The sequence below is a fragment of the Pleurodeles waltl genome, chromosome 2_2 (assembly GCF_031143425.1).
Source record: "Pleurodeles waltl isolate 20211129_DDA chromosome 2_2, aPleWal1.hap1.20221129, whole genome shotgun sequence".
NCBI lineage: Eukaryota > Metazoa > Chordata > Amphibia > Caudata > Salamandridae > Pleurodeles > Pleurodeles waltl.
The window spans coordinates 636037294-636053006 of NC_090439.1; the positions used below are offsets into that span (position 1 = coordinate 636037294).

At 40.1% G+C, this 15713-nt stretch overlaps 1 protein-coding gene across 2 annotated transcripts in view; it reads left to right on the top strand.

Moving 5' to 3' along the window:
- LOC138282505 (acyl-protein thioesterase 1) overlaps positions 1–15713 on the top strand; it is a 558768-nt gene that overhangs the window by 59328 nt on the left and 483727 nt on the right. For both annotated transcript variants that reach the window (XM_069220172.1, XM_069220173.1), the window contains exon 2: positions 5476–5507. In XM_069220172.1, coding sequence (XP_069076273.1) covers positions 5476–5507 — 32 coding nt within the window. The remainder of the gene's footprint in view (positions 1–5475; positions 5508–15713) is intronic.

A 15713-nucleotide genomic window follows, 5' to 3' on the forward strand; every position in this document is an offset into this window, starting at 1 on the left:
GGCAACAACAGCCCAAGTTTCTGTTATAAACGTAAGGTCTATTGAGTGGGATTCCAGAAAATCGGCCAAAAATTTCTTATTTTTAATCAGTGACCTGGCATTGATTCGTGCACAGAGAAAAGATTGCAAGGGGCTGGCTATATCAGAGTAAAAAGAGCTGGGTACAATGGTGTCCCTGAGTTTAGTCTTAATTAAAGCAAAAATACAGATCGTACTTTCAGATTTTAATTGCAGGTTTTGAGGGTCACGAATGTTACCTGGACATTACTTACCTGAAGAACTGTACTTTAGAAGTTCTTCTCTGGTGTACCTCAGAGAATTGCTTTCACAGGGAGCAAAACCACCGGCGGGGCTGGTGCTGATTGTGACCCAAGCATGGAAGGGGGCAGACAGGCTTGCCTTTGTTGCACCTTCAGTGCACCAAAGTGGCTTCTTTTGAAGCCCTGCATCCGTAGGGCGTGTCGGAGGTTGTGATGGAAAGCTCTAGTCAGCACAATGCAGCAGTAAACAGTGAGGGAAACTAAAAAAGCAAACAGGGGTCCAGCAACCCCTCCTACACTACCGCAAGCTCCCTTGTGTGGTGTGAATGCTGGTAAATGAAATCTAATTAAAATAAAAGGGAGAAGGAATAACAACACACAAAATGAATAAAATAGACATAAGCCTTTCATGATGGCGCTTAAAGATAAAAACAGGAGGCAGGCACCTCCTGAAGATGCTTGCAAGTGCTACAAGGAAAAGGAATATGGCAGTTATGATATACAGAGTGTGATATTCTATGTATTACCATTGTTGAGGGTAAGATCTTCATATTCTCACTCTAAGTCGAGGAGTTCCATTAGAAGATGTAGCAGAGAGCCATTATCCCTGCATGGAAGTCATACTTCATCCTGGATCAGCTGATCATAATCTTCCATAAATGTATTCTCCTACCTTGACATAAAATGCCTCCAAGAATGCTGTCACCAGTAGATGACCTTACGGCATTTAATAATCTGTTAGTAAGATGTGGTGCAAAATTAAACATTCTAATGCCTACTCCTGCAATCTTAATGTCTGTCACATTCAAGACCTTGCATCGATAAACATCCTCAAGGCCTCTGCTGCCAGTAGTGCCCGCTCTGCTTGAGACCTGCTAAGCAGCTCTGTCTAATTCCAGCTAGCCTCACGTTGCTCACTCTATTCGGGGAAAGCATATCCAACTACCTTCAAGAGTGGTGATGCAGAGCAAACATCAAATGGGTCTATTGTACAGAATGGATGTACTAATGCCCTCCTTCTTCCTTCCCACCTGATAGAACATTGGCTTAACAACTGGATCAATTGGCAAAGGAAGTCAACATTGCTACAGAAAAGTGAAGGTAATTCCGTTTAACAAAAAAAGATTGGGAATCTATTCTGAAGAAATTCATAATGAAAGAAATGTTCAGAATGCGTGCACTACGCTCAATTTACCCTGCGCTTCATCTAGGAGACTAAATGTGTGCTATACACCTTCAAGGTGCTTACTTTCATGTGCCCATTCAGGCCTTGAAAAATCATTAAAATGTTACTAGACCTGCAGGTCAACTAACTTGAATAATTTAATCGACCTAACTGAAATGTACTTGACCTGTAAACTGGTCACTAATTGTGTAATCCTAGGCAAGTATTTGATTTGCAGAGCCACCTTTTTCTTCATTCTCACATATGAGTGCACCTTCAAATATGTGAGTTAATTTTTTCTGCTGTACAAAAAACTCTTGTTTGATTACACTAAATGTTTACTCCATATATAATAAGAAACTAACCCACATATAGTGTACACTTGATCCCTAACTTGCCTCTTAGTTTCCTGGAATTGCCATCAGGGCAGGGGCAGGAGTGTTTCTCAGTTCATGTTTATACACATACTTTTAATAAATAGGTTACTAAAGCATGATGTGGTAGCACACTGTCATTTACAGACAGTACATTTCCCATTCAAATGGCCTTAAACGTTCCCACAAATTTGCAGCTTTACTGATAAAACTATATATTAAAAATAATCTATGAAGGCATTCAGAAAACTTTTGTATCATTTTTACATCACCAACTAAAGTATTTTGATTTGTTTTTATCCTGTTAAAATATTTTTTCATCTCACAGAAGTACCAAAAATGGGCTTTCATAACTACTGAAATATATTTTGAAATGTTTGTACTGGTGATTTAGTTTAAATGTTGTGATAGGAACAGTCTATCACCCTGAAGCCTCTCATTTCACACTCTGTACAGCAGGTCAGGCAGTTCACTTTACAAAGTCCTTGAACTCTGCAGTTGGAGAAGTCAACTGACTTCTGACCTCTTACTCTGAACACAGAGCAAATGTGACAAGCTAAAAAAGATTCAAATTCATTTTAATGCTTCCTTGCTTTCAGAATGAGCAGAACACAGAAAACCTGTTCTTTGTTAACTCACCAGAACAGGCAAGTAGGTTCTAAATTTAGCTTGACCTGATAAAATCTGACTTGTTATTTAAAAAAAACAAAAAAAAAGACATAAAAATGTATTTATTTTGTAGTAGTCTACAATAACTTTCCATACAAAGTCCTGCCACTTGGTCTGAAGTCAGCACCAAGAACATTTGCAAAATGTATGGCTGTCCTTGAAGCACATCTGAAAGAAAAACAATTTTTTTCAGCAATTTGGGCCTACGGTTGAACTCCAACAAATGCACAACAACCCAGTGCACAGGATTCACTACCTCTGTGCTGTAATGGATACCCAATCTGCAAAAGTGTATCTTTCGGAGGGGAGACTGCCATCTATCTGTCTGAAATGACCTGACAAATGCCATCTCTATTAGGGTTGATGGCATCCTGCATATTCCTGGTCCCTCATGCTAGGCATCACAAGAAAACTCCACAGCCATGCCTAGAGGACCAATGGAATAAGTTATTAAACAACTGGGAGAAGAGACTGACTCTTAAAAATCGGCAATTCAGTCACTTGCTTGGTGGACCAATCTGATTAATTTAACTAAAGGAAAGTCATTCCATCATGATCTCTCACTCAGTACAGACTCTAGACACAGGTGTTTCTCTACAAGGATGGGGAGCTCACATGGACCAATTAAAGACACAGTTCGTCTGGCCCTCGAACCTTTTTTTTTTTTATTTTATTTTTTTTCTTGCGATTATGAAAATCTCCCTGCTTGTTCAGACAGACGATACAGCAATGTTTGCCCTGGAGAGTCCGGCAGAGACAAAATACCCAAAAAGATTTGAATATATTAGAAGGAAAAATGAAGGTTTTGCATAGTCCAGATAGTAGTCTTCTCTGACAGGTAGCTCATGTTGGCAGTATGTAACACAGTACTTTGAAGTAAACATTTTATTATAATAATTTGCATTACCTTGGTGGTAAAAAGGGACCTTTATTTAAATGTTTATAATTTTGGTTACACTCTTTGTCTCCAACCTATATTTATTCAATCAAAAATGGCGAAGGAATTCCATATCTAAGATAGCAAAGGTAATTTAATCAGATTGTCAAGCCCATTAACTCTTTCAGCTCATACTAAAATGTTTTTTTTCTTTTGGGGAAGACAATGAATTTGCCAAAAGTGTGGCTCAACAGTCTACACCCCCAACTCTTTTCTTAACAGGAATTTGTAAGAATAAAATTTGCTCTCTATGTCCCAAAGTATGACCCAAAAAGATCAGTAGTATCACCTTGGCCTGAATTACTAGCAAGGGAGCAGATAAAGGGCTACAATCCATTTTGCTGTCCTACAATGAAAGAAAAGAAAGAACATAAATGTTTTTCAGTACTGACATGCTTTTTTTCTATTTGGCCAGACCAGTTACCTCTGCTGTTGTATCTAGGGTCTCAATAAAGAAAATCTACAGTGTCATCCATGGGGTTACCAACAATTTCGAACAGGGAATCGTACGTTTAGCTGGAGTTTACTTACAGCCAAAAGATGATCTGGTTCATAATTAATAAAAATATTACATGTGGATGGTGCTGTCATACACTCCTTCCTAGGTCTCTTCTTGGTACCAAAAACCTCAGTTTACTTCCCTGAATGAACATCAGGCCACCTTAACCGTATTTACTCTAGCAGTGTTATTGCTACTCAGCATAAACATGTTAAAGAAAGGGAAACTAATAAATGTAACATACATTTTAACAGAACCCTGCCCACGGTGTCTCTCCACCAACATGGTATATGGCTTCCATTGGGACACATTTGTAACATGGTGTGCATCCAAAAAGATTGATTCCCTCTTTATGTACTCTTATCCCAGGTTCTGCTGTTTGACCTTTTTTGGCCCAGCAGAACTATGTTCTGGACACTATTAAAGGTTATCTGTCTGCCATTTCAGCATTCTTACGATTTCAGGATCGACTGTCTTTGCTCAAGTCACCCGAATAAGTTCCTGAAAGGACTAAAAATTATTAATATATATATATTTTTTTTTAACACACACGCACCTGCATTTATAATGCTTCTTTGGGATCTTGACCTGGTTGTCCATGCCTTCCTCATGTGCGCTTCCTTTGAGCCTTTACTCAACTGCTCACTTTGCTTGCTGACTATTAAAACAGCATTTCCAGTGGCCATAACATCATCCAGGAGGGTCAGCGAACTGCAGGCCCTCTCTGTACAACTTCCTTTGACCACCTTTTACCAAGACAAGCTGGTTCTAAGGACCTATGCGCCCTTTCTTCCGAATGGTATGCCGCCCTTTCATGTAGACCAAACCATCACCTTGCATATTGTCTTTGCTCCGTCTCACCCTTCTAATGAAGAGGAGAGACTCCACTGTCTGGCAGCAGAAAGAGAGTTTTTGTTCTACATTGACTGCACAAGAGAACTACGAGTGGGTGATCAACTCTTTTTAGGCTATGTTGGCGTTGCGAAAGGGAGGATAGTGCAGAAATAGACCATCTCACGATGGATAGTGCTCTGCATTAAGATCTGTTCCGCATTGGCCACAAAACAACCCCCTGAGGGCTTGTGTACTCATTCAACCAGAGCAAAGGCTGTGACCACTTCCGGAGTGTCTGTCCTGACATGTCAGGCAGCAATGTAGGCGTCCTTGAACATGTTCACCAAGCACTACTTACTGGATAATCATGTCCATCATGATGACACTTTGCCCGTTCGGTCCTGCTGGACTTTTTGACCTACTAACCTGTTTGCAGTGGCACTACTTGCAAATTTCCAGATCCAGTCTGACGCTTTGGGAATATTCTACAGTAAGGAATCTACAGCTAGATAAGGTGTTACCGAAGGTTAGTAACTTGTTCTTATGAACTAACTTGGATACCTTGTATAAGAGCAGATTGGTACATTTTGTTGGGGAAGCCAAATTCTTAATGGAGATGCAAATCTACAGAACGACTATTTGGTTCTGAGCTTCATTTGCTCCTTTTGAATCTGTTTTGTTTTTTTATAGTTGGCAGCCTGGTATGCAATCTTACTTATTCTCCCTTTTTGTTGTAGGTGATCTTCCTTCATGGTTTAGGAGATACTGGGTGAGTAAAGCAGCACTGGCGTGGCTCTCTTAATGAAATGTAATTGTCCAGTAGTTAGCATGAATGCTAATATTGCCTACAGTAAAATGTCTGCTTTTAAGTACCAAACGCCCTAGTTTGCTTCACGAGTGTGGTAAAGTACAATCGCAGAGATAATTTGTTCAGCTCCCATTTTTTGTTATTTGGTTTACTCAAGATCTGCCAGTTTCTGCTTCCTTTTTGACCAATATTAATGGGGACTATGAAGCAATTCATCAAGCTATAGTTTTGAGGTATAGAATGCTTATAACGAGTATAATTTTTTTTTTTGGAAAACTGTTTTATTTTCGAAGAACTTAATAAAATGCCTTTGTAACATTTAGCGTTGCGCTGTGATTATTCGAGCCATTATAAGGCCATGTTCGCGGTTGTTCCTTTTATACTCTGTGTGACATAACACCGCCTGTGTCGGTCACTGTTGTACAAATAAAAACACTTCTGTTGCTCGCCTAAACAAGGACGAGCCTTTGCTTGTGTACGGATACTGCACGCACTGTAAAATAGACTTTGTGGTTGCTTTTGCCCTTTGATAACTGCAAGCAAGCAGAATTCTGCCCCATTTGTAATGTTCATTTGGTACATTTAACCGGCTCATTGCTACTTATTTTAGTAGCAGAGTATGCATTTAGAATGTGCTCACTTCTAGTACCACTCGGAATGCTTGCAATTTTATATATTATGAATAAACTTGTGTAGTGTACCAGAATAAAACTGACGGGGAAAGTGGACTGCTAATGTTGGGGGCACCGAAGAGAGTATGGGAAATAGGGTCTTGTTTGGCAAACTTTATGAACATGGTTTTTGTTCTGCATTCACTTTAACTCGCAGGTTTGTGAAACCGGCTTCACTTTGGTGATAAGTTGAGGGCACTGCTTCTCCTGTTAATAAAATTCTAAATTGGTTGTAATTGGGATTAGCTGTTGAGTGTTTTTGTCATAAAAGATGTTTGTTCTCAAAACTCAACATAGTTAATGAATTAATCCATTTATAATTGGTGAGAGGGCTCGATGTATTGAAGGGTTTACAACTGAAGTCTGCCTGGGACCGACGTCTCCTGTTTGAATTGTTTTAGTGCAGAGTATCTTCACCAATTACAGGTTGATGAAATAAACACCAGCACAATTGGGAAATGACTTCCTTCAATTACAACACAGCGGAACCACACCACCTTGGCACCAAGTCTTTTTTAAGATTATTTTTTTTAACTAGGTCTTGAGCCAACCATGTTACCAGTACCACTTGGGGGAATGGGTTCCAATATGATTTATTGGCAAAATATGGACACCTAGAAATAGAAAATACGTGATAGCAAGTCATAACTCTGTGAGTTACCACTCCACTCCCAAGATACCTTGATGTAAATGGAAATGTTTTCATAATTTTTATGATTATGAATTTTATTATTTACAATTAATTTATGAACAAATGTCCAACATGGAGTTACGTTGACAAGCCCGCAGGACTATTCATCATGGAAAATATGTTAGGGGCAGCTTAAGTAAGAAATCACATTCCACTGACATTACGAGAACTGTGAAAAGCAACACGGTTCCCCAAGCTTTTTACCACAGGAAGTGCAGGAGCCTGTTTACTATGAGGACAGATTTACAGACTATTGAGCGAAAAGCTGAAGCAGCTGTCAGTGATGATGCTGGAACAAGTGTGTGCATAAGTAAACGCTTAAAAGGAAAAGCATTATTAAAATCAGACGTGCGTGCTGAAGAGTGTACATTTTGTTAAAGATAAAATGCTACAAGGGACCATCAATGATTAGAGTTGACAAAAGACTTTGAGAGTGTGCAACCATTAATTGTGATTCAAAGATCTTAGCAGTTTGTAGTAGGGACATAGTGGCTGCAGAATCCCATTATCAAGCATCTCGCTATAGGAACTACACAAGGGTTAAAGCAGAAGAGGAAACTCATGCATCTATCGTTCAAACCGATGATCGCAAAAAAAAAACAATATGAGCGATGAATCATGTGTTGAACTATTTCAATATCTATAAACTAAAGGTAGGGACTGGGAGATTACTGGTCCAGTGCACAGTCTCCCAAATTGAACCTGTAATATCGAAATAGGTGCACTGTTCCACAAGAGAGAGGGAAAACAAGAAAACTGATCAAATTAGAAAATGGCGAATCTATACTGAGTATTCTTAGGAGGGCCCTCAAGCACCCACTAGGGTGACAGGTATCATCATCGGGCTTACTCCTCGCCAGACTGGTGCTGCAATGCCTGGCGGGCCTCCCACCATTCTGGGTGGCACTCAACCATTGTTAATTCGCTAGCAACGAGGGTCTGGGAAAGAGACTGAGTAAGGAAAGGAGAGTATAGAATGAAAAAGAAGACTCTTAAAATTAGCTCTGAACCTGAGTCATTGTTTTAATGTGATAGAGATTGGGTTCAGGCCAAGATTAAAAACAAAAATATAAGAGTGTTACTGGAGACAATGTACCGTTACACTCTATGCTCAGGGAAGGTAGTTCACCTAATCCTGCATGGTCAACATGTTTCGCGTCTATGGTTGGTCACAAAGTGATCCAGTGACGCTTCTTCAGGACCCACAAAAAAAGCCTTTGATTATTAAACTACTTCTCCTATGTGTCAGTAATGAATCGAGTGCACAAAAAGTCACTTACAGTGTGGAAGACAGAATATGTCTAAGTCAGTTGGTCAGTACAGTCGCCCTGCATATAATCAAAAAGACACGGTACAATTAGTGCCAGTGGTCAACACAGAAAAAGACACAATTAAAAACAATTATAGTGACAACCACCCTTAATCAGTGTGTAATAAATACAGATATAAAGGTTTTGCGATGCTTACCATCCCATATTAGAGATTGGGCTCCCTAGGTCTGCGCTAGCATCAACCAAGGAGAACGAACTAGATAAAGATAATAATGGTATGTAATAATGTAAAACCGCATAGTAATACATAGTGCCGAACAAGTCTGAGTAAACCTGTCTGACTTATATTGTAGAGTTTGATGTTAGACACACTTGTGCGCAGAGATGTATGTGTTCACATTTCTAGTGTCTGTTAAAAAGCCGTTTACATGGAAAGAGAAAGTATTCTAATGCACTAGGTGGCAATGTCTCTAACCTAGAAGATGTTACTGCTATTGACTGAACAGTCATCTTAAGAATAGGTTGCCCTGTCAGTATATAAGGGTCATATTGCCAAAAAACATACATAGCAAACACACACATATTTTATCTTGGCCACATAATGACCTGTTTATATAAGTAGTGTATGCTAAAAATGTCCCAGGAGGGCCTCATGCATATTGCCACACGTCCGTTCTTGCATCTGAATGAGGAAACCTAGTGTCTAACCAAGTGTAACAGGATCTAAATGATTCATGGTGGTCGCCCGGTAAAAATAAAACAAATTTAAAGGCACCATGCAAGTAATGAAGCAAATAGCGTGAGAGATAAATGTTCCCTTATGATCGGAAAATACAACAAATATCACCGTGGTCCCTTGCTTACTTCATTTGGTCCTTGGTTCGTCAGGAAACCTACCCCCTGCCGCGCGCCTGTAGACGGCGTGTTGATGCGGTAGGGGGTTATTTAAGCTTGCGCTGTATAACGTGAGCAACCCGGAACAAACCAGCTGGTTGTACTATTTCAATACACTAGAACTGTGGTTACTACTAACAAAGAGGTAATGCGTGTGACAACTCTCACTGAAAGGCTTGAAACCCTCATGACACGCAGAGGAATGGAGAGAATAGACAAATCAACAAAGAAGCATATTAAAAGAAAATTAGACTCAGAGTTCGGTGACAGCCTCCACATATTTCCCGATTATCCAAGGAAAATTATTGGCCCAACCTGATAGTGTCATGCTACGGGATGTTGTAAGAGGAAGCCAGCGTTTGACAAGAGAATTATCAGTTTTAAAGGTTAAGCCAACAAACCTGTACAAGATCATTGATCAAACACCATTGCACATAAGAACAATGATTAAAACAAACTTAACATCAACACCACGACTGTATCATTCGTCAGACTTTGATGAAAATTAATTTACAGTGCCTGATTACCTTAAACGGTTTCTATTTAAGACTTCTGACTGGAGATCCAGAAAACACAAAGCTGTCCAAAAGGGTCACCTTTCTTATGAAATCATTCAGTCAGGACATTACATATGTAGTTGCAAATGGCCAGCAGAAACCCCCCCAAGCAATTGCTGCTCCCATACACCGTAAAAACGCTGGCAGGCAATGTTGAAATAATTCGCACTCTAAACACACTTGGACCTGGGATTTCGTACTCACAACTGAAAAGAAATGAGAACGCCTTGTGTCTTCAGAAACTTGCTCCTTAAATGGGCAAATTGTTTTTCAAGTTGACATTCACCCTCCTTTCTTCACCAGTGTAGCATGGAATAACATTGATAGGCTGGAAGAGAGTCTTACTGGAAGGGAACAACTCATTGAGTCAGCGTGTAGCTGTACAGCTGAAGTTGTTTTGACTACAACCTTTTAAAGCTCCTTTCCCAAGCATTGCGAAACAAAAGCAAAGAACATTGACCACCGCAAATACTAAAGAATTGTTCATGTATGTTTCTGGTGAACGAGTTGGGCCTCAGCTATGATGACAAGTACCGAAGTCATGCCAGAATGTGTTGCCCAATTGAAGCTTTCACAAAAATAAGAACATAATCTGGGTTGTTAAAAGACAAGAAGGGAGCCTTGCACAGATAATTCAAAGTTGGACAGGATTTAACATCAGTACTAGAGACCTAGTTAGTATATCACAGGAATCCATTGGCTACTTGCCCACCATTAATGCCCCTGCAACTCAGTTGACAACTGTTACTAAAAATGTTAAACCGTCCAAGCTGATAAGGAAATCACTGCATTTTGTGAAAGTTGTAGTGGTCATGACTCAAGCTGTCTAAGCAAAAGCAACTGAGATCCTGTGGAAGCATAAAGCAATGTACAACAGAATCGTTCTTGGAATGGGCACCTTTCACTCCATTTGCAATGTCATGTCCATTCTTGGTAAATGCTCCCAAAATGCTGGCCTTCACGACCTTTGCATTGAAGCAGATATGATAGCAGAAGGATCAATATCATCAGTACTTGAAGGTCGTATGTGCATTTGTGCAGTTTGAGTACACAAGTGCATATATGAAGCTATGTTGAGACTGGCTTGGTTGAAATTTATCCCCTGGGTGAAGAAGAATTCCAAAGAGCACATTCAGGTAGTCTACTCCTTCAGTGAGGATGTAATGACTTTGCAAAATACCTATACCAATAGAGATTAGATGACCTCTTGCAGAATGCTGACTTAATAATAAAACATTTTTGGGATGTGTTCCTGGAACATCTTTGTCACGCCAATTGAGATCTCTCTGCATTTTGGTTGTCATATGTGGATATTGTTGAAAATGTCTTTCTGGCTCTGTTGCTTGCTGCTTGAGAAGGAAATTGGCATTTACATCTTACCACCATACGTGTCCATGGTGTTTTGCATATGACAGGATGAACTACGCTAGATATCTTCCTGTATACTATGCTGAAATTACATTACTTGCAGTGAAACATCCAGAGATACACCACAACTTCATCAACTGATGTTTTTCAATTCAACTGTCAGATGTTCGTCCGTTTGGACGAATTCCGGTCGATCGAACAATAGAGGTAACAGTCAACAAAGACACACATACTCCAGGTGGTACGACTAGGTTCAACCTTAACATGCTGGTGCTGTGAAAAGATAATATATGATGGTTGAACACAGAACTTCCTTTTTGTGTCATATAAGGGAATTGGTTTGTAACAATAAATCTGATCTTACTCGTGCAGACCTACATAAGTCCTGAATAGAAAAAAGACAAAGGTACTGTTACGAGAGCTGTTAGGTTCAAAGCTGGATAAATCCATTTGTTGGGCCACATGGTCTCATTAGTCTCTCGATGGGATTGTCTGAAGAAACACACTGAACATGGAAATTATCAAGCCGCAATATTCAAGACATGTCTTCGAAAAGACCAACAGACACCTAGTCCAATAGGGAGAGGGTGGAAGCTGAAAAAACATGAGGGAGCAGAGCAACTGGTAGGTGACTGGATGGAGGTGCAGCCATTACCTCAGCCTATGTTAGATCTACTAGCATGCAACTGCATTAGGAACTGCAAACTGCCAACATGGGTCTGCTGTCTAAATGTCCTCAAGTGCACTGACGTGCAGACTTCCGCCTGTGAGAAGCAAACCGAATCCGAGAATGACGACACCTACTCAGAAGATGACGATGAATGTGAATGATAAAATTGTGTGTGTTTACTCACGACATACATTGCCTATGTAGGATTTGTCAACTATTATTCGAAATTGTAAGTGAAAATGATGCACATAATCTATATCAATATATGAGGAATACAATGAATTTTTATATTTTGAGAACTATTTTGTTATTACAATTAATAATCATAATTATTTTTAAATTATATTTAATTTAACCAATCTGGTGGAATTTATTTTTCTACATATTATGATGAATTTGTGTGCTATTTATCAAAAATATGAAAAACATTATTTTTTTCCGGCTGTGGTTGCTAATCCAATAATATCAGACAAAAGGCAGAGTGTGATGACTTGCTATCACATAGTTTCCATCTCTAGGCATCCATACCTTGCAAAAATATAATGTTAAAACCAACCCCTGAGTGGTACCAGTGGCCTAAAATTGGGGTCCTGGCTTATGGCCTACAACATATTTCTGAGTTCGGAGCCACATACCACTCAAACAGGAAGGTGAACATGGCCAGTACCTTCTGCCCATGATTTCAAAAATCCACCTTATTGCTAAGTTTAAAATACCTTCGGCAGTCTCCCTAACATACACTCCTGCCCTTTGAAAATTGTAACTTTCTGTAATCAGTTACGTATGTTTTCCAGTACTTTTCTTCCACAGCCACCTTTCAGACACACAATGTAAAATGAACACTATTCATGAGGGTGCTTGTCTTCTATGTCTGTTTATTAGGCCCATTTTCTTCTGGCTGTTTTGGCCTGCATATATTCGGTCACAAGTTCAGCCAGCTTGCTCCACATCTGTAAAATGTGTAATTGACACCCTGTGTAGTGCAGGTCACTTTTTCAAACTCATTACTTTCCATACTTCCATATTCATCACAGCAAGTTGTAGACTGAGACTAGTGACATACCCACTCAAACCCCACCACTGCTTACTTGGCTGCCGCCACTAGACGTTGAAAGATCAGTTCTTCACTTCACATGTCAAAGAGAAGATACAGTTTGTGAATGTCTATTTCTTTTTTAACAGGATAACCTTTTATTACTGTGGAAGTGGAATTTTGGTATTTTGTTTGTGCAGTTTTTTTAATGCTTTTGTTTATGTTGCACAGATTTTGCAGATAGTTTCAATAGTACAAATGTCTTACATATATATATATATATATATATAGATATTTTAGAGACATATGAGACGTGTGGATGACGTTCATTAAAAAAAGCAAATATATATAACAAAACAGTCACACACTATGGCCCTTGTCCATAGTTCATTACATTGCAGTGTCTTTAAATGTATGGGCTGCTGTAGGGAGTTTGAGAGTTCAAACCAACTAACCTCGGTAGAGGATGTCGAGACATGCAAGACTACTGCTCATGAGTGTCTCCTTTCACCATTTCTTGAGAACTGTCTGCAGAATTATCGGGGAATTCCGTAGGAGTTCCTGCTGGATTGGGGTAGTCTATGCAAGTTTAGACGACATCTCCCCATAGATCAGACAGGGGTCTCCTACGGATTATGCATGCTTCTTCTCAAAAGAGTACTTCTCGTGTTGCCGGGTCCTGTTTTGATTTCCAAGTTCTAGCAACCATTTTTCTAGCTAGCACCAGAGCAAGGTCTAAAAGTGTATTTAATGTTTGTTTGGACTCTGGCCTATGAAACCCTCTAGTAAGCAAATCTCTGGTGTCACTTCTATGTCGCTGCCTAGGGTTTCTGCTAACTGTGAAAATATTTGACCAGTAGGTCTGCATGTTTCGGCTACTCCATACCAAACGAAGGAAATGAAAAGCAGAAGAGGAAAATCTGGGGCAAGGTGTAGGGTCCCCCACCATATAGAATACCCTGTTTTCTGGGTAAACGTCAGTCTCTTGTTTCAGTAACCCACTATCCGTCTGTTAGGTTCATGCCCTAAGTCCTCCTCCCATTTATACCTCTCCTGTAGTGGTCCTTTCCGTAGAATTCCATTGAGTGCTCTATACAGCCATGTAATTAAGTGCCTACCATTTCCTATTGTCAGAAATGTGTGTAAGACATTGGGTTGTGCGGTTTTTCCGTTCTCAGGTCCCATACTTTTTGGAATGCTCGTGTTAAAGCCCCACATGTCAGGAACTGTCCAAGGTCCAGGCCAAAGGCTCGTATCAGCTGTTCTAGAGACATGACCAGATTATTTAGATAATAGTCCCCTACTGTGAGGAGGCCATGGTCAGTCCATTATGCTTATTGGGCTTTAAAAAAAAAAAGGAATTGCCACCCCCCTGCTCTTTCCCCTCACTTGGCATACCCACAAGTAGTATTGCAGGGGGAGAATAGGGAGCAATTGCAGTCTGTTTGATGCATTTCAAGGCTATAGTCAGTAATGTTGGCTTTTTCTGGTGGTGGTGATGTCTTTTTCAGCAAGAGTGGTGGGCTCCCTGGGTTGGTTCTCTGCCAACATATTCGATGTCTGCGCTCGCTTCTCAGTCCAGCTACTGTGCAGTCCATTGTAGCTGCATCATAATTCTAAATTGGGAATACTGAGGACTCTGTAGTTATTAGATACCTAAGTGTGTCTAGGGCAGCTTTCTTCCTCCCCATGTCAAATCCTGTTCCAAAGAGATAATTTACCAAAACCACTCCCAGGGTCCCACACTGGCAGACTGACAAAGATATAGAGTATCCTGGGTAACAGAATAATTGTTTTAGGTCTGATCTCGCCATTATTGGGAGTTGGAGTGATCTCCAGAATTCCATTGAGCCCTTGCGTGCCCGTAATGACAACCCCAGTTTTCCATCTCAGAAATCAGCAGGGGAGTGCCATATAGTAATCCGTAGGTGTTAAAAGTACAAGGGATCCATAGCATTCCGGATTCTCTATATTAGGCCTCTCTCCTTTCAGGGATATTGGAAAGATGCAAGTTTTGGAGTCATTAGCCTTCACTCCAGAGACTTCACCAAAGTCTCTGAGCAGCAGTTGGGTCTGAGTCATATCTGCTCTCCGTTAAAAAAACAAAAAGTGTTATCGGCATACTGCCAGAATTTCTATTGCAATGGATAATATATATATATATATATATATATATATATATATATATATATATATATATATATATATATATACATACATACATACATACACACACATGCTCTGGGGATAGGCTAAAGCGTCTCAGTCCAAGGGGTTCATTGTACTCCCAGGCCCATATGAGCCATAATGACTGTGGCTTTGAGAAAGCATCACCATATCATATTGAATGCTTTCTCCAGATCCACAGACACAACCAGCTCCCAGGGGGAGGCCTCTATATACGTTTCATCCAAGATACATTACAGTAGCCTCAGATTATGAAACATGTTTTGCGTGTATAAATCCTCTTTGATTACTATGGATCAGTGTTAGTAAAGGCATTTTGTAGATACCTTGCTTAGAATTTTGAAAATCAAGGTTCAACATGGAGAGTGATTGATATGAACGGACAGTATCTACAGGTTTACATGGCTTCAACAAGGAAACCACAAGTGCCTCTCATGTCTCAAGGAAAACTCACTTCACAAGGGTTGCAGCATACATTAAAGCCAGCTGTTGGATTAGGTCACAGTAAGGGTGATAGAAATTGTCTGGAAGCCCATCCAGCCCTGGTCTCTCTTCACTTCAACAACTCTTTAATAGCCCCTCTGTCTTAGTCTCGGTTATAGTGCCACCCAGTGCCTCCCTATGTTCTTGCCCAAGTACAATGACTGAGGCCTTGTCAGGGAAAGACTCTATTTCCTCTCTGGTAGCCTCTTCCAGAGGGGTATATAGTTCCTTAAAATAATCAAAGAAAGTGTTGAATTTGCCATGCTCCGAAATTCTGTAACTGCTGGTATCCTGGATGTGCCTCTCGACTCCGGTCTAACAAGCAAGCCAGTAGTCTCCCTG